This window comes from Cryptomeria japonica, chromosome 11 (genome assembly GCF_030272615.1).
Source record: "Cryptomeria japonica chromosome 11, Sugi_1.0, whole genome shotgun sequence".
NCBI lineage: Eukaryota > Viridiplantae > Streptophyta > Pinopsida > Cupressales > Cupressaceae > Cryptomeria > Cryptomeria japonica.
The window spans coordinates 708,920,990-708,947,103 of NC_081415.1; the positions used below are offsets into that span (position 1 = coordinate 708,920,990).

General features: G+C 34.1%; 1 protein-coding gene across 2 annotated transcripts; it reads right to left on the bottom strand.

Annotated features, from left to right (window-relative positions):
• Positions 1-18,913: 18,913 nt before the first annotated feature.
• LOC131061340 (beta-amylase 3, chloroplastic) lies at positions 18,914-22,320 on the bottom strand. Of its 2 annotated transcripts, XR_009110530.2 has the most exons (5): positions 21,664-22,320; positions 21,147-21,357; positions 20,925-21,035; positions 19,180-20,042; positions 18,914-19,092 (listed from the first exon to the last, which is right to left on the bottom strand). XR_009110530.2 is itself a non-coding variant. In XM_057994985.2 (4 exons), exons 1-4 carry the CDS (start codon positions 22,221-22,223, stop codon positions 19,236-19,238), a joined length of 1,689 nt encoding a protein of 562 aa, XP_057850968.2. In that variant the 5' UTR covers positions 22,224-22,320; the 3' UTR covers positions 18,914-19,235. The 2 variants fall into 2 exon arrangements, 1 of the variants encoding a protein (XP_057850968.2); XM_057994985.2 differs by having other exon boundaries at positions 18,914-20,042.
• Between the last annotated feature and the right edge of the window lie 3,794 nt (positions 22,321-26,114).

A 26,114-nucleotide genomic window follows, 5' to 3' on the forward strand; every position in this document is an offset into this window, starting at 1 on the left:
GTTTGATGTTCAGTAGTAAAGAAATCGCCAGCACACAGTGGTTGTGGGTTACTTCATTTGAGCACAAACCCTTATTTCGGAAAGCATCATACTTCTCCACATCAGTTAATGGTTATCTGTGAGTTTTTCTTGCCTTTTTCTTCTTATGGTGGGATTTTCCTACCTGTGTACATCTCTGAGAATAAGTTTAAGCTTTGCAAGTATTTTTGTTGTGTGTAGGATAACTTCTTTGGTGTTAGCTTTGGCTACTAGTTTTTGTGGTGCTAGTAGTTTAGTTGTTTTGCCTTGATGGTTTGCCCTGCTCTTCTCCATCCTCTCTACAAGCAGCTCCCATTGTTTATTCTTGACTCTGTTATTTCCCAATGGGTTATGGCACTGTTCCTAACCAGAGATTTTGAAAGTTCTCCACTTTTTGCATGAAAAAGCAATCCCCAGACAGAGCTAGTTGTTGGCCCACTTATGGTCCACCTAATTGAAAATTTTTAAGTCGGGCCCCTCTAGTTGTGTATCATGTCTCCATAGACTTTTTCCCTTTAAAATTCTGTGTTAAGTTCCAGTTAAGTGAAAAAGAATGTCTTTAAAACTTTCTGAACCATTGAACCCCCTTGAACCAGTTCAAGCAGGTTCATTTAGTTCAAGCAGGTTTATTCAGTTCAGTCAGGTTCATTCAGTTCAAGCAGGTTCAAAATGGTTCATAGTCGTTCAATAGGTTCCAAAAGTTCAAGCAGTTCTTGAGCAGTTTCCAAAGTGTAAGAGTTCGGAGCACAAGGTTTACCATATACCACCAGCCCTGTTAGTTGTAAATATTATCAAGGAACTCGAATTTTAACAGGAAAGAGACTTTCATTTGGATGAATAGCAAGACACTCAGTTGCAAATAAAGCCACCCCACTTAATATCAAGAAAGAGAACAACTATGGCTTGCACAGATGTTTAACATTTTATCATGCCTTCTTCTTCATAGCTGTCATATTTTTCAATTATGAGATGTGGTGATATTATAATGAATTCAGATTAAGCCCGTATTGTTATGTTGTTGATCATACCAATAGTTTTCTTTTTCCATTTTGCTTGTACAGATCAATGAAATCATGGAGTTGCCAAGACACACATAGCTCTTGCACTGCAAACAATATCAAGTTCTGATTTTTGTGACAGAAAAACTGTCATGTTGCGGGGGGAATATATTTTTATTCCACCGTTGGATTTTTCCCATTTTTGGATATGTTGTGCATAGACAAGTTTCGCACGTTTCCACCAGAGCGATTAACTGAATTATGTCTCCTTCAAAAGATATGGTGGACTGAGCGCGGGTCTGTCCAAAGTGACCAACAACAACCAAGTTTCCTGTTTTCAAATATTAACTAGGTACGACTTATATTTGTAATGATTGAGCCCATAGTTAATTCATAAATATTATGTATTTTAAGTTATAATGTTTTTAGATTAAAACATTATGATTAAATATTACATTGAACTCATTTTTGATGTTGAAGGAATGAAGACAGTTATTTATATCTAGCTGTCAACATATGATATGCCAGGATTCAGTTTTTGGAACTGAAAGTGTCTCACCGAGAGGAAAAAAAGGATAAATATGCAAAAGAAAGGGGAAAAGAGGGTTCTTTTTCCGGCAATCTGTGTGCTACAGGAAAAGGGCAATAATTTCTAAGTTTTTAATTATAGCAGGGGGCATGTTTTCTTTTCCTACAATTGTAATGTACAAAACTTCAGTCTTGGAACTCATTTTTGATATTGAAGGAATGAAGAAGGCATTCAGGAATCTTTGAATTCTTTATTGTTGTCTTCAGATTTTATTGAGCTTTGTCTCATTAATATTATTTTTCAGTACCATTCTTTTCATGACAAGCTGTAGATGTGATTAATTCTAGAATTTTGTTTTCAGATTAAGTTACCTCTTGGGAAGGATATGTGCTCCTACCTCTTTAGTTATTTTCTATGGGTGTTGGGAATAAGAACTGTGCATTCACTTTATTTAGTATTCAGTCATCTTCACATTTACTTCATGGTTATGAGTAGGTGTTAGTGCCTTTAGTTGCTTTCCGGTTAAAAGCAAATGTGTGGTTTAAAACCAATTAATTTATTGAATATCTGACTGGGGAGCTATACCCTATAAAATTCAGAGGAAGATTATTAATCTCATGATAATCGATCCAATTGTTAGTGCTTTTTTGTTTTTCATTCTCGACATTGGGAGTTAATTTGCATATTCATTTTTGAAGGACAAATCTGTTCACTAACAAATCTACATTAATAAAATTTGAACTTCACAATAAATTTTAAGAACTAGTGAGAAAATATGTTAAAAATGTTTCTTAACTATTAAAATAATTTTAATTGAATTTTATATCATAGTACGAATCAAAATAAATAGATTATAGATATTAAAATTGAATCATAATTTTCTTAATATTTAATATAATTTTATATGATCTTTTTATATATCATTTTACATGAATAATGGTAAATGAAATCTAAGAACCATTTTTTTGTCAAAACTTGAGTTTTTAGTCTGGTTTTGAGTCTAAACCACTTACAAAGGATCTCTTCCCACGAGGCCACCTCCAAGGGGCTAGCTCATCAACTTGTGAACTCAACAGTCGAATGTAGGTACAAGACTTCCGAGTACAATGACCCAACAAATATTTGTGCCTTGATGACCACCTCACCAATGAATTGTTTCTACTACAACACTAAATACAAAAAGACAAACCTAAGAACAATTTAAAATTAAAAGATAATATTATTAATTTTCTAAATTTCTTTTTTCCCTAACTTTTCTCCTCTTTAATATTTTTTCATATATCTAAGTTACAAAACCAAATCTTCAAATAAAGATAAAATTCCCTTCAAAAGATAACGTACATACGATAAAGAAAGAAGTTGAAATCCTTTCTTTCATGAAACTTATAAAAGTAGAACAGTACAATTTTGCAATTAGAATTGTCACCGACGTTCATTGTTGGCACTGGCTATGCAACAATGTAAACCACACCCTATAGCCCCCTACTTCTTAGCCTTTCATGCCTACCTCCTCCTGCAGCATCGTGCAACCCTCTCTCGTGTGTGCAACCCTCTGCGGCTTCGAAAAGTGCGCCCTCCTATGTTGTCGTTAAAGGGATTACACTGCCCCTTTAAAAGAAATTATTTATATTTTTGTTAAATTTTGTATATATTTTGTATATATTTTTTTAAATATGTTTTTTAAATGTATTTTATTTATATTATATTTTTAATATTTTTATTTATTACTATATTTTAAATTTTATATATTTATTTATATTTTGTTAAATAAATTTATTAAAATATTTTTCATATATATATTTATTTTGGTAATGTATTTTATTTTTAAATTTTTAATATATTTTTATATTTAATTTTATAAATTAAAATTAAAATTAAAATTATATTATATAATTCATAAATAATTACATAATTTACATTTAATATAAATTAAAATATATTTTCTATGTATTTTATAGTTTAATAAATTTTATGCACTTTTAATTTATACACTTATAATTCAAAAGTGTGTAAAGTTTATTATTATATGCTTTTTATTATAATTCAAAAGTGACTAAGCTTTCACTTATACTTCAAAAGTGAAAGTTTATTCATTTTTGGAATTAAATTTAACTAGCTTATATATATATTTAATAATATATATAGAATAAGCCGAGAGATATCCTTCTAGAGGAGCCTATTTTTTTAATTAATTTATCAATATTAAAGTGAAATAGGTGCCTCGAGAAGGATATCTCTCGACTTATTCTATATATATTATTAAATATCTATAAGCTAGTAGCAATCACAACGTGAATTGAAAGACATAACATAAATTAATTTCAAATTATATATTGTTTTTTATATTAAAAGCAGCAAAAAACGAGGGGGTTGACCCATAGGAACAATTAGAAGGCCAGTGGCAGAACCACTGTCCGCAGATAATCAACAGAGTTACAGCCTTTTGCCTCTATCAAAAACAAAAATCATTTTATGAGAGTTTATTAGAGTTAAAGCATTACTAATCAGAGTTTTAGCCATTTGCCACGCAGGGCAATAAACAGAGAAATATAAACAAAAGCATAAACTAACCCTATCTGCCCAGTGGCTACTTGACATAGACAAAAAACTAGTAATCCTCCACATGCAAAAAATTATCTCTTTTTCCCATGGCTCTTCTTGGGGAGTATCTTTCTAGCCCATTCCTTAGTGAGGAATTTGAACAGGGCTCTGTAGTCCTTGTCCTCCTTGCCTTTCCCTTTGGTCGTGCTTTCTTGCATGAGGCACAAAGTAGTAGTCGAGCATCGCATAACATTCAGAGCAAATTTGGAAACATCATGCATCTTGGACTCCGCCGCCTCCAGTCTGCTGGTGATCACCTACACATTATCAGAGAGGGCCTCCATTTTTTTCTCCAGCTTCGCCAGATTGGTTTCCTCCTCCTCTTTCATGTTGCTGGCCTCCTCCACAACCATCATTTTTTCTAGCCAAAAGGTCGGGGAGGGGAAATTTGATGGCTCCGGACTCTTGGATGAAGTGGGACTTTTTGAAATCTGGGTGGAGCTCATAGAATGAGGGGTCTGGTTATGATGGGGCAGAGCCATTTTATCAGTCGGAATGGAATTGCCGGTGTCATGCGAGGAGAAGGGGTCTCTTAGAGATTTTTCTGAGGGTTTAGAGGCAAGTCTACTAGAACGTCAGGGGGTATTGGCTTCTTCGGTAAATTCCATATCAGAGTCAATCTCTTGAATTTTGACTTTCTTGGGAGTTCTGACCTCCTCCGGGGAGTGTTTTTTGGTTTTCTTGCCGCAAGAGCCAATTTCCGGGAGTCGAGGAGGGCTAGCATCATTAATAGCAGGAGGGTGGGTCGAAGGGCTAGTATTAGTCACATTCTGGACAGAGATAGAACGGGGTGGGTAGGGCGAGGTGAAAGTTATACAAGCAGAGAATGAGGTCCTGGTGCAGGATGGGAAAATCTTTCCCTTTTTTCTTAGCTTCGGCTATATCCTTAACATTAGCATCTATAGAATGCAACAAAAAGAACAAAATGGAAATATAGTCTTTATTCCTCAAATGGTTTAAGAAAGGGAGATGGTAGTAATAGAATATGCCATACCTTCCCTCCAGTGTAAAATACTTCATCACGATATAGCAGACCTCGTCCCACAAGTGAGGGAGCTCCTCCCTGTTGAAGCCACCCGCTCTCTTGACAAGGTTTCGCCCTGGCGAAAGAACTGGTTAAGGCTAGTGGAATCCACAATACGGCTCTGTTTTTTCCATTTCCTTCCCTCCATAGAAAGCCCTATCGCCTGGGATATAACCTCTTCATTGATTTCAAATTATATATTGTTGTATAGCTATATATTTTGGATTGGTACAGTGTTAGATTTAGGATTCCATTTGGTTCAATTCTAGATTTAGAATTATAGTTAGGATTGGAATCAAAATAGTAAGCCTAATTCAATAAGGATTAGGATTCATTTTGGTTTACTATTAGGGTTAGGATTTGATTTGGTTTAAAATAGTAGGCCTAATTCAATAAGGAATAGGGTTCATTTTGTCTTTCTATTAGGGTTAGGGTTAGGGTTATAGTTAGGGTTTACATCATTGTTTAGGTTAATGGTTAGGGTTTGGATTTAAATCATGTTTAGTGTTATGGTTAGCATTAGGATTGTGATTAGGCTAGGATTTAGGGTTATGGTTAGGATTATGTGTAGGGTTATGGTTTCTATCATAGGGCTATGATCTAGGGTTAGGATTATAGTTAGGGTTTACATCATTGTTAGGGTTAGGTTAATGATTAAGGTTTGGATTTACTTCATGATTAGGATTAGGGAATAGGGTTAAGATTGTGGTTTAGGGTTTTCACTTTTAATTTATACACTTATAATTCAAAAGTGCACAAAGTTTATTATTATATGCTTTTTATTATAATTCAAAAGTGAAAATTTATTCATTTTTGGAATTAAATTTAATTAACTTATAAAGTTTTAAACTTTTTTCACTTTTGAATTATAATAAAATTTAATAAACTTATAATTTAAAAATGAATAAACTTTATGCATAATTATTTTTATGCTTGTGTAAAAGAATTTTCTTACACAATGGAAGAAGAATCATGGAGAAGCATAAAAATAATTATACCATGGATTGTGGAAATGTGATAGCAAATTGAACTTTATGCACTTTTGAAAAAAACTTTATAAATTTATTAAATTTAATTAATAACTTTTTCACTTTTGAATTATAATTAAATTTAATAAACTTTAATTTTTTTCATGTATAAAGTTTCACTAAGTTTATTCACTCTTATAATTCAAAAGTGAAAAAATATAAAGTGTTAACTTTTTTCACTTTTTAATTATAATCAAATTTAATAAAGTTATTAAGTTTTCATGTATAAAGTTTCACTAAGTTTATTCACTCTTATAATTCAAATGTGAATAAACTTTATGCACTTTTGAAATTTTTTTCTAAGTTTATTAGATTTAATTATAATTTAAAAGTGAAAAAAAATTAAAACTTTATAATTCAAAACGTAATAAACTTTCAATTATAATTTAAAAGTGAATAAAATTTCACTTATAATCTACTTTAGTGATTTTGAATTATAAGTAAAAGCTTATTCACTTTTGAATCATAATAAAGCATAAAAAATTTATATTATAATAATTTTTTTGTAATGCATAAAATTTATTATACTATAAAATACTTATAAAATATATTAAAAATAAAGAAAATATATTAAAAATTTAATAAACATATTTATTAAAATATTAATAAAATATATAAAATTTAAAATATAATAATAATAATATATATAAAAATAAATAAAAATAAAATATAAATATAATACATTTAAAAAATATATTAAAAAATTTAACAAAAATATAAATAATTTTTTTTAAAGGACCCAGTGAATCCCTTTTAACGACAGCACAGGACACACTTTTCGGAGCTACAAAGGGTTGCAGAATGCTGCAAGAAGAGGCAGTAAGAAGTAGGGGGCTATAGGGTGCAGTTTACATTGCTGGATAGCCAGTGCCTTCATTGTTAGCCATGTTCACTCTCCTTTGCCCAATGTGTGGGCCAAACTAAGCTTTGAATGGGTGAAGACAAAGCAGAGTAATTCAAATATTGCATGATAAATGTGTGGAGACACAGTCAAACTTGAAGCTTTCAATTGGATGAATGCCGATAGAATGATATTGTTGCATGCATTTTGGAAGAATGCAGCGAAACTGCAAAGCTCCAAAATATTAGAAGGTGAAGGAAGTTGCTTTGCATGGCCCAGTGTAGAAGAAAGGCGAGACAATTCCACTATAGTCCCTTTTTGCATTGGATAGGCTTTGTTGAAACTTATATATATATATATATGTGATTGAGCTACATCCTTATCCTCTTCTTCTCTCCATCACCCACCCATTTTTGCAACCAACAACAATTGGTGTATGGATTCTTTATTATTAAATCAAAGAATAAATAGGATATAATTAGATTAGAAATTTTGTATTTTAGATGTATTAAGAGTTTTGGAGTTGATAAAGAGAAATCGAGATGTTGCAAAGATATTAGAGGTTTTAGAAGTTACTGTAAAAGGCTGATGAATTAAAATCAAGATGCTAACAAAATGTTAGACGTTATAGAAATGATTGCAAGAAGTTGATGAAGAAAAACCATAGTATTGTAGAAGATGTAAATAGTTTTAAGTGACTTGCAAGAGATTAAAGAAATGAAACCAAGTTGTTATAGAATATGTTGGTATGAAAAACTTGTTGATATAAAAAATTTAATGATAGCTTATAAAGAGAACCAAAATGTTACAAAAGATAGCAATCTACTACCAAAAATATGAATCAAAGACACTACTCAAACCTCTACAAAAAATGAAGGGAACACAACCCTTAAAATCATGTCGTAGAATGATTCCTCCTACTTTTTTTCTTTTATTTTGGCTTCCATTTCTCTTCCTTTCCACTCAATTGTAGCTCTCTTGTGAGATTTTGCCAAGATCAAGAGCTCAATGAAATGTACAAAATAGAGACACAATATAGGACAAGAATAAATTGTATTCTCATCAATAGAAAATGATCAATAATATCAATTACATACAATGTAGATGAGCTTGCTTATATAGGCAAGGCTAGGGATATGTGAGCACACAAACATGACATGTGGCTCAATAAGAAACAAGGGTAGGTAGGAAATAGGTGTGGGTAGGTAGGAGAAATAATATAATAGTCCACATGAGGTGGATCACCCAATGAATGTGGAGTGTAACAACAAGATCAACACCATAAAAGGTGGAATTTCTCCTACACACACTATCCCAATGTGGCACAAACACCCAAGTGTCTCATACCCAAACTACTATGAAATGCATTTCCTAAGTAAACTTAAGTAAGTGTAATAATATCCAAGATGAATAATTATTTACACCAACACCCCCCCTTAAGTGCAACTTAGGGGAATGCACTTAAGTCTACAATGCAACTAAGCAATGCAAGATGGGTCCCGGCTGTGACGCCATGTTAGGTACCCATGTACAAATGCAAATGCATGCAAACCAATGCAATGAAAACTCTCACAAAGTGGGGAAAGAGAGAAAAACCCAATGGGAAAAAACCCTCCCCCGAAAGAGAGATGAAAGCTATACAAGAGAACTCTCATAGAAGAATGTGAAGAATAAAACCCCATGTGAGGAAAAAGTCCCCCCCATATGAGAGAAGAAGAGAAGCTAGGAAGCCCCCCCTCAATGTGGAATCTGCACCAATGATAGAAGCTCGATGTATGAAGAAACTGCTCCACGAACGACGAACAACATTCCTCCCCTTAGGAAGAAACAAAACCAAAGGTGTATCCATGAAGTCTCCCCAATCATGAAGGGAAGATGTATGAAGAAAACTCATGATGAAAGGAATCTCTGAAAACTGCTCAAGTGTCCCCATGTCGATGCTAAAAGATACCCTGTCCAAAGGTGGTAAACTGTGCCACACTGCTGAAAAAGGCACTCCAAGATCTAGTGGAGATGGATGTAGAACATGTCCCAAAGACTCACATGTCTCCTCAAAACATAAAGAGACCTCCTCCAATTGCTGTACATAAGTATCCACAATCATGTCAACCTCGAAAGAATGATCATGTAGAGAATGAACAAGAGGGTCAGAGTGTGCCCTCGCAACAATCGAAGAAGGATCACCTTCATCAAAGAGAAGATGAATGTCATCAATGATGTCTCCCAAATTTGCAATGTAGGATTCCATAAATAAACTTGCAATGTCTGTCAAGTAATCATCCCATGAATCTGAAGTTGGAAGACAATGAATATCCTGCTGCACTGAATCACATGAAGGCAAAACTGTCGCACTATCCGCATCATCAGGTGCAATAGGTGATGTGATATCAATATGAGGAGATGAAATACAAGGCTCAAGAATGGGGTCACATGTGAGAATCCCCATGTTCAAGTGCCCAAAGTTCTCCTCAAAATCTGAACCATCACAAGAAGTGTGATCAACATGTGTAGAATCATCAAATGTGAAATCATCATCATCAACAAAATCTAAAAAGGAGTATAACCGAGATGCATGATCAACCACCCCAGTCGCAATGATAGCTCTAGTCTCCAAGTCTCTAATGAAAACCGAGTTAGGTGTGAACTCCACGACTCTCTTAGTTGTGCCATGTGTGATTTGATAGATAGAGAGGAGATTGTTTGTCAAGTGGGGTACACACAACACATCATTGAAGGAGTTATCCCCAATGTCAATAGATCCTTTCCCAATCACATCCATGTATGTATGATTGCCCATCAAAATCTGCGGCATGGTGCAAGGCTCAAATGTAGAAAACATAGACATTGAAGATGCCATATGATGAGAAGCCCCTGAATCTAGAAGCCATCTCTCTGAATCATGACTGATAGTAGCACATAGAGCTTTTCCTTTTCTTGTTCCAAAAAAGTGAGTCTTCCCACTTGTAGAAGCCATGAATGCTTGCCCTTTTCCTTTTGAATGTGAGGAAGTGGAAGTTGATGAATCATCCTTCTTGTAGACTTTAGGCAAATCAATGTTATGCTTTTTGATGATATGTGTGAGCTCATCAATTTTCTTAGAATGGCAACGATGCTCCTCATGACCAATCTTTTTACAATAATCACAAGTAGGTCTCTCCCTCTTTGGTGAATTATCTCTCTTGGAAGAGGATGCATCTCCTTGTTGTGGAGAAGATGGTGCTTTTTCTTTAGGCTTTGATTGCCATTTCTTCTTGTTTGAGTTGTCCTTTCCTTGATTTCCTTTGTTCCCTTGATTTGCCACTAATGCTTGAGACTTAGAAGCCTTAAGAATGCCCATGCTTATCAAATTAGTTTGTTCCATCATCAACATTTCATTGAAAGCATCAAATGTAGGCATTGTGTAGCTTGAACCCATTGTCATCCTATGGGTTTGGAAACTAGAAACAAATGCTGCATATTCTTGTGGAAGCTTGCCTATCAAGTTGAATATCAATTGAGTATCCTTTTTATCAATGCCACAATCTTTAAGTTGTGCCCTCAGCTCATTTGCCTTAGTGAAATAATCTTGTATGGTATCAAAGTTCTTGGGATCTAACATGGTGAGATCACTATCAATTTGATATCCCCTAATCTCATCAACTTGACCATACAAGTCTTGAAACTTTTGCCAAGCATCCTTGATTAGAGTACATTTCTCAATATGAAAAATGAGATCCTTTGATACATACTTTCTTAAGGTACCAATTGCCATGATATTTTTAGTGAGCCAATCTAAGTGACCAACTGGATCAACCTTAGGATCAGCGGGAGCAACAATAGTTCCATCAATGTAATGAGTGAGTCCTTTTTCCATAAGTTTACTCCATGCATCAATTTTCCAAATAACATAATTATGAGGAGTTAAGAGAGGAAACTTAGAAGAACCCATAGCAGCAAAAAGGAAGGAACACAAGAGCACAAAAGCACAAGAGACACCCCTCCAAATTCACTCAATCAAAGTACCCCCCCAAAAATGATGATTTTGGCACTTTATATGTAGTGCGTGTACAATAGGCCACTTGCAAACAATGGCAAGGTGGACTTTTGATTTTGTTTTACAACTGCCCCAATAGGCTGAGAACTACAAAGCAAAAGATCAGAAGATAGATCTATGCAATACAAATGCCAAATTGGCCAAATAAGACCATATGATGAAAGTACAATTTCTACCCACAATTTCTGCAAACTGATAGCACATTCTGAGAGTAGACAAAAAATAACGCACTTTCAAAAAAAATGGCACCTGAAAAAGAGTTCGTATGAGCCCGAACGGAGACCTGGAAGTTGCAGAAATAGGTATAGTCACCAAAAACTGATAATTTTGAAAAATCTGTCCATCAAAATCAAAAAATAATTCCACCACATGAAAGTACACAAAATTCTAGCCCATTTCAAAAAACATTGCACCAAAAAAGGAGCAAAAATGAGCAAGTTATGGCCATTTGAAGTTGAGCTGCAAAATCAAAAAGCTCAATGAGAGGGGCCTGCAAAATTTTTGAAAAATGATGATGTGGCGCTGACGTTAGCAATTCACTGTGTTAAATTTGACGACCGTATGACCGTCGCAAAAACTTCACCTCCCTGTTGACTGGGCGTCCGTATTGTACGGACTGTTGACTGGGCAGATGACTAGTCGTACGGATCTGACAGTGTGGCGCAAGTGACGTGGCAGTCAACTGCGTTGCCGTACGGAGCTGACGTGTCAGACAGAGGTGGCCACAGGCCAGTGGCCTCCTGCCACGTGGCGGACGTGGATCGCCGGTTTAAAATGTCTGCCGGCAGAAGGAGGCGCTGCCGGAGAGGAAGATCTCGACGGGCTAGGAGCCGAGGGAAGCCGGCGGCAAAGACCAGCGGGAGGACGGTTGGCGGCGGGAGCTCTTCGACGGTGGCGGCAGCGAGCGGGGCGCGGAGACCGGGAGGTACGGAGGCGGCAGCGGCGGGTGGCGTGGGCCTGCGGCACGGGTCCGAACCTGCAACACTTGCGACATGCAAGTACGGAGTACAGGGGGTCTGCGGACCTCAAAATACAAATTTTTTTATTTTTTCAAAAAATTTTTTGATGTTTTTGATTTTTATTTTCGGAAAATATATAATTTTTTTTTCGAAATTCATACAATAATAGCAAAATTGGTGAATTTTTTTTTTTCTCACCAAAATAGGGCAACTTTATAACCAAAATTCATGGAAACGGCCTTCTGGACACAATGGCGGGATCGGATCTGGTCTAGGACGCCTCCAAAAGATGCTGCTCCTTAGATCTGCCTCTTGACGTTGCAATAATGCCTCTTCAAGACGAATCAATGAAGCCCCAATGGCTCTGATACTATGTGAGATTTTGCCAAGATCAAGAGCTCAATGAAATGTATAAAATAGAGACACAATATAGGACAAGAATAAATTGTATTCTCATTAATAGAAAATGATCAATAATATCAATTACATACAATGTAGATGAGCTTGCTTATATAGGCAAGGCCAGAGATATGTGAGCACACAAACATGACATGTGGCTCAATAAGAAACAAGGGTAGGTAGGAAATAGGTGTGGGTAGGTAGGAGAAATAATATAATAGTCCACATGAGGTGGATCACCCACTGAATGTGGAGTGTAACAACAAGATCAACACCATAAAAGGTGGAATTTCTCCTACACACACTATCCCAATGTGGCACAAACACCCAAGTGTCTCATACCCAAACTACTATGAAATGCATTTCCTAAGTAAACTTAAGTAAGTGTAATAATATCCAAGATGAATAATTATTTACACCAACATCTCTAATTTGGTTTTAAGGCTTTGTTCATAGTCTAGGAGATGAAAGTGAATAAGAGGACAAACCCACACCATCCATACAAGCCTGATCCATGTCCAACGTGTAAAGTGACCCTAGACCACGTCACACCTTTGTGAAAGATCTGAAGATCAATATGCCCTACCGAAACCAATTCACAGAAGTGTAGGAGCTAGTCAATATTTTGAACATTCACCAATATCATAACTTCCTCATCAAAAGATATTTGACTAGGCATCACAAAGTTTGAGCCAAATAAGCACAACTTAAAATCCACTGTGGACGAAAAGGAATAAATTAGATCAATCTCTTGACACTTTCTCAATAGATTGCTGTTCAACGAGCTGTATTAGTTTTATTAGTATGTTCTCATTTTCACGGTTGCTTTGTTTTTAGTCTGTTCATGCTTTAAGCATGTATTCTGTTTTTTCTGCTGTTTTTTCTATGGTTTTATTAGTTAGCTTTTATTTTTGGTAAATTGGCTTTAGCTGTCCTTCACTAGCTGCAGTTTGCAATGATAAAAAAGATATCATATATATGTTTTGGAGCTACTAATAATATTTATCAAAATCTGTACTTCTGTTTTTTTTTGGTATCACATAGTAAGAATAGTATTATATAGATTAGCAGAACTTTTTCTTCAAATTAGTTTGAAATTATCAATATGGTTAATTGCAGTAGATTAACATTTCAATTTTTTTAATTTACAAGAGAAAATATTGAATATTGAAGCATCAAAATAAAGATTCGATTATTATCTTAATATTTTTGAGAGATAACAGAATACACAATGAACTTGTAGATCAAAATACTCTCTATTCCTTGACAACTCAATGAATTCAATTAAAAGATAACAAGAAGAAGAACAATTGAACTCTATTCATTTTTCAATCTACATTGAATATTTCATTTTCCCCTTGTATTGCTAGAATGACAAAATAAAAGAATCATGCATAAGAAGCTGCGCAAATTACATAGCAGGAATTTGAAAAGAACTTAAAGATTTAGAAAATTTTAGATAAAATAAGCTAAGCCCATTCAATATTTTATCATAAGAACTCAAGATGTTGTGAATCAGATTAAGACTCAATTGAAAGTCGTAACAAAACAAAATATTTAAAAATATATTTTGAGATCTATTCTTCCAAAATAAAATCTAGCCATGAACGTCACTCAAGAAGGCAAAGATTACACCATATTTAAAGTGAAATAGTTGTTAGGTAGTTTGCAATCTCATAAGAGTCCAATGTCTATGGTAAAAAAAATTAAAGACAAATCTACAGCTCCTCCTTTTTTAAATAAATAAATTTCAAGGCAAGCCTTTTACTAGTAGATGCCACGGTAGAGGAGACTTTGCCGTTTAGAAACTTACTTGTTATCCTTTTATCTATACCTAGCGTGTGGGACAAGATAAGGTATTGCGCAATCCCCTCACGCAATGAATTCAGAAGCAGCTGAGGACAAAGCAGAGTAATTCAGATATTGCATGATGAAGTGTTGAGACACAGTCAAACTTAAGCTTTCCATTGGATGAATGCCGACAGAAGGATGTTCCGTGCATTTTGAAAGAATGTGGTGAAAGTGGAAAGGAAGTTGCGTTGCATGGCCCAGTGCAGAAGAAAGGTGATATACTACCACTATAGTGCCTTTTTTGCATTTGGATAGGCTTTGTTGAAACTTGTATACATGTGATTGAGCTACATCCTTATCCTCTTCTTCTTTCCATCACCCACCCATTTGACAACAAACAAACTCTCTAGGGTTTGGATTTATAATAGTGATAGCCTTTGTTGAAACTTATATGTGATTGAGCTACATCCTTATCCTCTTCTTCTTTTCATCATGCACTTATTTTGCAATCAAAAAACTTCTTAGGGTTTTGAATATAAGTTTATATTTATAGAAAGAAGTAGTTCTTGGTTTTGGTATTCATAAGAATGCGATTGCAGATTTTATGAGATAGTGTATTTTGTTGTATATTTGGAAAAGTAAGCGTCATGTATACTTTGCATCAGGATTTAGATATTTTAATGTTTTTCTCTGATATCATGTGTCAGTTCATCTTCTTATGCTTTCAGCTGAAGAATGGTGTCAAAGATAATACCCGAGTAAGTAGACATTTGGATCAGGTTAAATATCAATTTTTGCAACTTCAAGGAAAAATTAAGTGTGCCAGTCAGTTGTATAAGTTACTCAAATTTCAAGTTTAATGTGTAGCCTCAAGGGTTATGTATGTAATCTACTTTCATTTTCTATATGGGATGCTCATTTATGTATGTAATTACAGACTTATAAAGTTTTTGTTGTGTGTTACAGCTTGATCTAGTTAGGCTTTCTTCTTGTCTAGTGAACTGATTGTTTCACCTGTATGGTCTATGTTATTCATTTCTCCTATGCAGTCCTATCTTTGGGCTGCTTATTTTTTATTTGTAATTTTTCTTCAACTTGATCAATAAATAAATAAAAAGTTTGGATTTATAATAGTTATTTGTTACAATTGGTGTATGGATTCTTTATTTATTTGTTAATATATTGCTAAAGTGTGTGATGATCTATTCTCCAAACTTATAAATCGAAGAGTAAAAAGATATAACTAGATTCTAAATTTTGTAGCTTTGATGTTTTAAGAGTTTTGGAGTTGACAAAGAAATCAAGACGTTCCAAAAGATACTAGAGGTTGTAGAAGTGACTTCAAAAAGTTGATGAACTAAAACCTAGCACTGGGGCTTCACTTAGTGAACCTGCGTTATAGCACGTGCATTCATGGCATACTAAAGAATCCCCCTATTTTCAAAAAATATTACTCTAAACTCCTTTTTTGTCACCCCCTCCCAATACACAAGTTGAATTAAAAGCCCCCCTATTTTTGCCAAATATTGCATTTTTTCATAGCCCAAATTAAAAAACCCTCTATTTTCACCGATAGGCAATATATTGTACCCCCATTTTTGGGATATTAAACTCCCCAATATGAATGCACGTGATATAATATTGCCTAGCCAGTGAAGCCCCCATGAAACAAATATGCTAATGAAAATGCTAGATGGTATAAAAGTGACTATAACATGTCAATAAAGAGAAACCATGTTATTGTAGAAGATGTAAATAGTTTCAAGTGGCTTACAAGAGATTGAAGAAAAGAAACCAAGTCGTTGTAGAAGTTGTTAGTTGCTATAGGAAACTTGTTGATGGCTAATGAAGAGAAACCAAAATTGTAAAAGATAGCAACCTACTACCAAAAATACTACTCAAGGATTCTACTAAAAAATGAAGGGAACACAACTCTTAAGATCATTTAGTAGAATGATTCCTCTTGCTTTTGGTGAAGGGTCTTTCCTTAGTCCACTAAATAGATGCAATAACTAAATTGTGACCTTCTAATTGTATCTTTTTTGCTTCTATTTTTCTACCTTTCTACTAAATTGTAACTCCCTAATTTAGTTTTATGACTTTGTTCATAGTTTAGGAGATGGAAGTGAATTTGAGGAGTAGAGACAAATCACTTTCATATTAAAAAAATTCACAATGCCAAATGCTTACTCATTAATGAAAATCTAAAGGGATAGATTATAATCTTTCATAATTTCCTCCATGCAATCTTGATAATCATCCTCACCCACTAAGAGTTGATTTAAGCCAAGTCTTTGAGTTTATTGGCTAGAGTAGATGGTGTAAGTGTAAAGCACACATATATACCGAGAGGGGGGGAGGTGAATCAGTATATGTCAATTTTCAATTGATTAAACATTAATTACCATTAATAACTTCTTCAAGCATCAAACCCAATTCATCAAAGTAGAATTTACTAATTTTTATTTAATGATAAATCAACTTATCAATACACACATTCACACAAATGAACACCAAATTTATGTGGAAACCTGAAAGGGAAAAACTATGGTGAGAAAATCTGCTTAGATCAATTGCCCAAATCCAAACTCACATGAATATAATAAGGAATTTACAATATGAATTAGGCACAAACCTACTAAAGACACCAATCCCCAATTTCACTTGCAAGCACTAATCTATCTAGGAGACACTAATCGCCTAATCCAAAATTTGAGCACCAAATAAGCACGTGAGATGCCAATCTCACTAGAAAATAACAGATATAAAATGCAAACCTTCAAGGTTGAACAAACCTTAAACCAAACATGTAATAGGCTCAATCCAAAATCCCATATGTTATTCCAAGAGGAGGGACACACTATGTATTACCATACACACACTCTTCCAACCCTAATGCACATCAACATGCTACCTTTGGATGATAGATGTTACAATCCTCTAGCACATCAATCTGGAACATCAACACAGTCAACCAACTAGCACAAGGAACACTTTATCACTTCTAACTTTTGTCTATTGAAGCTCAACCTTTGAAACTCTAGAATATGACACTCCATGTGTAGTCTTAACATTCAAACCACAAGCCTTAGCATGCAACTGCAACATAATATAGACCCAAACACCATGATAGTGAAAATGAGTGCACATATTGTTTCTAAGCAACAAATCTTAGAAACATAACACAAATATTTCCAGACAACATCACATGTGATAGACAATTAGGAATTACTCAAACCAGTGCATAAAGATAACATTAAGAGAATTATCCTTCTTAACTTCTAAAATTTTGAAAATCAAATTCTCAGCTATGTCATGTTGAAAGCAATTAAAATTGTTGTAGCTACTAGACACATGAAATCATGCACAATTACATTTAATTCTTAGTGATTTATTGACTACTTTGACATCAATGAAAACACAATGATCAATAGTAAGTGTCATTTCACCATTGGTATCTACATTGTGGATCTAAGACATCTAATTGGAGGTGCATTGCTTGAATGTCCTTTGAAGAGGGAAGGTGAGTGAGTAACATTATTTATTTCTTTTTCTAGAAGTCATTTTTATGGGTCACCGTACCTAATTTCCTTCTTGGTGATGGATTTTTTTATGCCAATGAGAGATTTTGGAAGTGTGTGACACAAATTTTTACATGATCAAATTACACTAGAAATTAATAGGAAAACCCTCCAAAATTTTAAAAAAAGGGTTGAAATTTCTTATGAATAGTGGATTATGATAGAATAGATGACGAGCTTGGAGATTTTGATCTTAGCATAAACCCTAAAAAACTTGCATTTCACATATTCTAAATCTAATTTCACAAAATTCCTAACTTAATCAACTAGTTTTTTCTATTAAGTATAAGAATCTCATGACTAAAAGGAATCAATGTATGGATTTTAGTTATGTAGATATATTTATTTACACTATAAATATAATTAATTACATCATTATTTTGTTTATAAATAATTCTGTATTTTTTCAGCTTAGAATTCCACTTCAGATGTCCCTATTGGGAATTGAACTTGGGTCTCCACAGTGAGAACCCAGTGTTTTAACCAATTAAGCTCAACCCCTTGGACATAAATAATTATGTATTTATTAAATAGTTTTTGTTAAATATATCTTAGATTTCTATACTATATCTATATTTTTTTAATAATATCAATATTATGTGCAATAGAATTGCAATTGTGGAGTTTGCATACGCATACTAATTTTGATTTGGTCTTGTGTTAATTTTGAGAAAAATGTCCTGATACAAAGTGATACATGACATGATCTTATATGAAGTTGGGCTCTTTCTCTTAGTATCTTATGCATTTGGCATGATCTTATATGAAGTTGAGTCTATACATATTTATCACATTTATCCTTATTCGCATTTATATATTCAAATTTTGATCAATTATCCTTATTCTCCTTTGAATACATTATTCAAAATAGAAAACATAATTTTTTATATTTCATAAATCTTTCGAATATTTAAAAAATAATAGATAAAAAAATTAGATGCTACCATATGAAATTAAGAACTATATGTACATTTTTTAAATGAATTATGTAGTATGAGACCACCATTCTTAATTTTTTCACAAATATGTCATATTGCACTACTCCATGAGAACAAATATAAAGAAAAAAGACATTTAAAAAATTATCATTACAATATAACAACGAACTATATATTTCAAATATTTATTTTATTAATTTTTATTTTTTCTCACCAGATTGAATGAAGTGCAAAAAACTTCTTAAAATCTGGTTACAATCGATAATTTTTATTTTGGCCCCTCGCTTCTCCTTGAGCAAATCTATAATTTACATAATAAACGGGGGAACCTGAAGGACCTGTATTTTTGCACCTGTAAAACAGAAATCATCGTTGTTTTCAAATTCTCTATTTTAATCCTATATACATACTTTGTCTCTGTATAAGCCAGGATTTATACCTGAACATAGAAGTGAAATACTCTTATTGGGTAGTAAATGAATTTGCCATAATTTTCTAAGCGTGCATGAGAGCTGCAGCCTCATTTCTGAGAGCCGTGCTGGCATTAAATTTGAGCTCAGTTTGCCTGTGCTCTTCCTCGCCATGGTGCAGGGTTCGACCCTCAGACATGTTCCTCACAAACCACACAAACTGTCGCCAGTTTTCACTCTGAAACATCTGTGGATTCATCCTCAGATAAGTGAAAGCGTTCATTGGCCTCGCATTTTGCTCTGAATTGCCCTGCAGCTTGAGATTTGAGTTATGAATGATTTGGCCATAAGCTCCACCGTCATACCTCTGAAGGGCATTTTCTCCAGCAATCTGAACATCATTCTGTCTGCAGACAGTAGTAACCTGCCTGAGAAGGCCTTCTGGACTGCACCGAGCATGTTGAGGATGTTCATAATCTTTCATTTCAAAGCAGGTGAAATTCAGAACAACGCCATGCTTTTTGAAGAGACGAGCTATGGGAAGATAGCCGTCTGTTTGTCTGGTATTATAGTAGCCGGCGGTGAGCTCTGCAGCGTGAGATTTAGAGCCGTAGTGCCAATGGATTCCTGCTACTTTGCCGGAAAGCTTGGCTCCGGTGCCCTGGAAAACGCCCGCAGCGGCGCCCAGAAGACGGTCACCGTGTGAAAGCAGGGTTTCTGAGTACCACTTGAGAAAGAAGCGGCCGTAATCTGAGTCCCATGTTCCTTCTCTGCGGAAGAATCCGGCGTCTTCAGGGAACTGGCTATAGTACCCTGAATCGTGAGGCCCTGTTTTGCCCCAACCGCTCTGTCCTGCTGCCTCTGCACAAGCCATCAGTGATGCCTTCATGTACTGCACATTGCAATCAGATCGTCAGAATTTGAGCCAGAAATGTGAAAACTCTCCTACAAGTACAATCAGTGTTCTGGCAGAAATTCTTTCTTTCATTGAAACTTGAAGATTGTTAAAGATGAATTCACACATTCACTCATTCAAATTTTGTGAGGAGTAATTCTAATTCAAAAGGAGTAAATGTTATTTAAAAATAAATAAATCTGGAGCTATCAATCAGTGCAACATAAACATGTAATGATAATATTTCAACTGAAATTTGAGTCTTGTAAAAAGAACAATTATTTCAAAAAATTGAATTAGAAATATGAAAATTCTAGTAGAATCAATGATCTCACAGAAGTTCTTTCGTTGAAACTTGAAGACTCTGAAAGATTTGATTTCTTGGTTTCTTAGACTGTTGGTCTCATTACTGTTATTGAGAGATTTTTCTATTTCAAGAAAAATAATTTTTTTTGAGGTAAAAAAACTATTTTTATAAATACTCAACAATAATTTAAACTTTGCATACAAAAACAACCCTGCATTTAAAGTTTACCAGAGATTTTTATTCTTCCAACTTGCTGGGAAAGAACAACATGTCAGAGATCACAGGGGGCTGACATGTTCCGATCTAATAATAGAATATCATTAAATGAATCAGAGGAAATAGATTCAAAAGCGCTTTATATCTATTAAGATATAAAATTGGCTTACTGGTATCATTAATTTTAGAAAAATAAGAGTTAATTAAATTGATTTCACACAAGATTCAAAAGCGCTTTATATCTATTAAGATCTAAAGATTGACTTACTGGTATCATTAATTTTTTTTTAAAAGAAGAGTTAATTAATTGATTTCACACAGCTCACTGATCTAGTGGTGAAATGCTGAAAATATACCTTGTCATAGCACTGAAACTCTCCAATCCCAGGGAAGCGCCATGTCCCATTGCTTTCAGGGTACGATGGGTACCTCAGTTCACCACAAGGTCCCATGCCCACTTGAATTTCCTGCAACCCAGAAAAACACCCAACCATTCAAATCCTCCATTTACCTAACGATAAAAACAATTCTGAAAACATATGCCAAAATCTGTATTTGAAGTTATCTATGTAACATACCACAATGACATTCCCAAGCGCATCCTTGAATGTATCCCTGAAACTGGCCATATAATCCGTATAAACTTGAATGGGTGACCTTCCCTTGAGCAGAGGCATGGTGTCGCACCCCAGTGAAATATACTCGTGATTTCTCCTTCCTTGTTTGTCAGTATACACCATATCCGGATTTTGATGCACTTCTTGGAGAACCCATCCAGGCAAAGGAATACTACAAAACATAACAAACCAATATCAGGAAATCCAGCTATGGGTAATGAAAACAAATGGCGGATTGTAGGCAATAGGTTTTCACAGTCGTGTAATATCTTTATTTGTGTATTTCTATTTGTTTTTCTTATTATTCTTCACCCTAATCATCATGATAAATCATAAAATATAATTCAAAACCGATAATAAAAAATACAATATAATTCAAAACAACATCGATAAAAAAAAATACAATCCAAATCCAGAACCTCAAATCACACAAGAAAATACAAAGAGCACAAGGAATAGAATGATAATGATAACATACTTGCAACTGTCGCCAACATTGCCTCCACACTGATGAAACGACATGACAGCCTGAAGCTCCAATCCATGCTTGGCCACCATGTCGACAAGCTCTCTGTAACCAGACCAGTTGTACTGCATAGGGCCGTCCTTTTCAACCAAACCCCACCACACATCGACCATAACTCCTCTCACTCCCGCACTTTTCAGGGCCAAAAGACTGGCATTCATAGCACGCTTTCTGTTCAAGCTGCCATTAAAATTCACAGTATCAAGAGGCAGCATGACAAAAACAGGAACTCCTTTAACATTCTGAGCCTTTCTCCCACTGGGGCTTTCATGGATCAACTTTTCATCACACTGCATTGTGCAAGCCTCACACAAAGTCTTCAAACGCCTACTGCTTCTCAGACAATTAACTCTGGAAGTTGTACCAGTACTAATATTACTCTTCAGGGACACAGCTCTATTATGCCTGGGGCTTGTGAGCCTAAGGCCATCTGAATCAGATGAAAAACCCTTACTGAAACACTTGGATCCAAGCGCCCCAACATTAGAAGAAGAAGAAAACATCAACGTCATAAGAATTCCTCTGAATTGCTCTGACGAAACAAATAAAGAATTAAAAAACTCAGAAAGCGTATCAGATTTTTCTGTTAAGCTTGGTGTGTTATGGCTTGCATGGTGGACAGGTTAATATAGACTCGCTGGATCCTGGTGCCAGCTCATGTGTATTAACGCGCCAAATGCGTGGAGCCCAATGACATGTGAAAAGTGTCCCATGAGAGAGAGATGAGAAGAAATCTTAGCAGTGGATGAAAAAGTCCTGCCCCACCTGAAACTCTCTTTCTTATGTTGTTTGTTTGTGATGATATCTTATTCCCATCATCCCAATCTTCCTCAGCCGACCTTGAAGGAGCAGCAATTGTACACGTCTACAAGTACCTCGCAACAATATTTGCAGACCCATCTTCAATGGGTTTACGTGGCCCATAAAAATGGTGTGATTCTCTACGCCATTCTCTACGAATAATACACTCATTTTTCACGTTCTAACGTCATCGTTTTCTTTTCTTTTGTTTTTACTCAGTTTTGACCTTGTAAAAATAGAGGGAAAATCATTGTGTGTAATTTAACTTTTGATTATCAGGTGGCGTTATGGCCAATTCAGGAAAACTCATTAGATTTTAATATTTATTTTTTTAACTTTTTAAGATGAGAACGAAAAATCATTATTAGATATTATTAATTTTAGATATTATTGTGCCTCCCCCTCAACATATAAAGTGAGACTTTATTGGATAATAGTGACACTTGATTAAGTGACATCGTATAAGTTAAATAAAGCAAGGAACCTGGACATTTCTTAAAAGAGAAAGAAAAAGAAAACTTATGATATTATTATATATTATTGTGGTGGGTTCAAATTGTAAAGCAAGATTTTATTTATGAAGATTATATTAAGATATTATGGAGTTTTTTAGAATTATGTAGAAGGAATCGCATTTTTCTCATTACTATTAAAATTATAATATATTTATTTTTTTTATACACGGAAGGTGTTTCTTATATGAAATGGACTGTCTTTTTTTCAAGGTCAATGATGTAAAATGATTGTTAGATGTTGCAACACGATTGAAATTACACAGACAACCGTCCCCAGTTGTCAGGAAGGCCTCCGTTAATTTGTCTATGTTGAAATGCCTCCGTTAATTTGTTTAAACTTTTTTACTTTATGTCCTCTTAAGTTTCAATATTCTATTCTAAATTGGAGCAGGCAGTAAATAAAAAATATCTGATAGAATATGTGGCAAAAAAGGAGGAGAAATTTAACGTATGGTAAAATGATTGGGTATAGATTTAAGTATGACTATTATTCCTTTTTTAACTTTCAGCTTTATGTCTTATTTTATTTTTTAAATTGATTTTACTTAAAATCAAAATTTATTAAGATTAAGGGTCAGAGTAATAAGATTTTATTTATATTGTTTAAAATAATAATTAAAAGATAGATTTAAGATTAAGTTGTTAATTAAATTCTATAATTACATTTGTACTTATATATATTATAAATTGAATTTGATTAAGATTATAACTAGCTTACATATATTTGATTTTAATCAAATATATATATATATATATATATATATATATAATACGCGGAGAGATATCCATCTTCAGGTGCCTATTAGAGTTCGGGGTACATGATCAAAATAGGCACCTTGAGAAGGATATCTCTCGGCGTATAATATATATATATATTTGATTAAAATCAAATTTATGTAAGCTAGTAGCAGTCGTAGCGCAACATGGGAAACATTAAAAAAATTCAAAATAGGACTATATAATATTATATAGTATGTTTTTATTAAAATAAATTATATTATAATATTATTATATTATTATGCAAAGATATATGAAATTTCATATATCTATTTAGACTATTTTTTATAATATATATGTGTTGCAAGATCAAAGAAAATACTAAAATCTAAGATATATTAAACTTTATTTAATGATAATATAAAATTGTATTTAATCGTGAGTATTATGGTTATGGTTAGCGTTAGGGTTAAGGTTAGTGTTATGGTTAGGATTAAGATTTACATCATGGTTCAGGTTAGGTTTATGATTAGGGTTAGGGCTAGTGTTTAAATTATGGTTAGAGTAGGGTTCAAGTTGTAGTTAGGGCTTAATTTGAGTGTTATTTTTAAGCTTAGGGTTACGTTATGGTTATGTTTCAATTATGGTAAGATTAGGTTATTGGTAGGGTTCAATTAGGTATAGATTAGGGGTATTGACAAGGTCGGTGCTTGATTATGATATGGGTTTAATTATAGTTAGGGTTAGTGTTATATTTCAATTTGAGTTAGAATTAGGGTTATTATTCAATTACATTAGGGTTAGGGTTTATAATTAGAGATAAATTAGGTTATGGTTTTGGGGTAAAATTGAATTAGGATTAGGTTTCAAATCGATATATGTATATTATCTCATTTGCTAATGGAGTTCTAGATTACGTTTTTGGTTAGAGATATAGTTAGATTTAGGGTTATTATTAGGTTAGGCTTAAGGTTAGGGTTAGGGTTAAGATTGCAGTCAGAGATATTAATAGAGATAGAATAAGTTCTGGAATAGATTAGGATAAAAGTTCAATTTGGGTTAGGGTAAAGTTTAGTGTTAGGGTTTAGAATTATGGTTAGTTAGAGTTAGTATTAGGGTTAGGGTTAGGATTATGATTAGGGTTATGCTTAATTTTATTGTTTACATCATGATTGATGTTAAGGTTAGGTTTAGGGTTACGGTCATAGTTAGGATTATGGTTAGGGTTAGGGTTTATATCAAGCTACAGTCGGAGTTAAGGTTAGGATTAGGGTTAGGGTTAAGGTTAGGATTAGGATTCAGTTTAGGGTCATTATTAACATTATGGTTAGAGTTAAGTTTAGGATTAGGATTAGTATGAGGATTATGGTTAGGGTTAGGGTTTAAGATTAGTGATAGGTTCAGAGTTATGTTTGGGTTAGGGTTTAAGATTAGTGATAGGTTCAGAGTTATGTTTGGGTTAGGGTTTAGAGTTACGATTAGGATTATGGATAAGATTTACTCTTAAGATTAGGGATGGGTTTTGGGTTAGGGTTAGGGTTAGGTTTAGAGTTTATTTTTAGGTTTAGATGATTGGTGCATCCTAAGGGTTTTAAAGCCATTCCCTATTTTTAGGGTTAGGGTTTAGAATTATGATTAAGTTAGGTTAGGGTTAGGGTAAGGGTTATGATAAGGGTAATGGTTTAGAGTTGTGGTTAGGACTATGGTAAAGGTTAGAGTTTACATCATGGTTTGGGTTAGGGTTAAAGTATTAGTATTATAGCTAGGGTTATGGTTTACATCATGGTTAGGGTTAGGGTTAAGGGTGAGAGTTAGGATTAAAGATAGTGTTTATATCATGGTTAGGGCTAGATTTAGGGTTACCGTTATGGTTAGAATTTATACCGTGATTAGGGTTATTGTTAGGATTATGGATAGGGTTAGCGCCTAGGATTATGGTTTGGCTTAGGGTTCAAATCACGGTTAAGGTTAGGGTTATGGTTTGGAATAGGGTTTAGAATTAGGATTAGGATGATAGTTAGGGTTTATAACATTGTTAGGATTAGGGTTAGTCTTAGGGTTTGGGTTATAGTTAGGTTTAAGGTTATAATTATGGTTATTGTTAGGGTTAGGATTTACATCTTGATTAGGGTTAGGGTTAGGATTAGTATTACAATTTATTTAGGGTTTAATTACAGTTAGAGTTAGCAATATAATAAGTATCAAAGCACTTATTTGACTTTAGGATTTACATCATTGCTGGGTTAGGCTTAGGGTTATTCTTAAGATTATTTCTAGGGTTAAGATAATGGTTAGGGTTAGTTTTATGGCTAGGATTATAATTTATATCACGGTTAGTGTTAGGGTTAGGTTTAAGAATTGGGGTTTAGG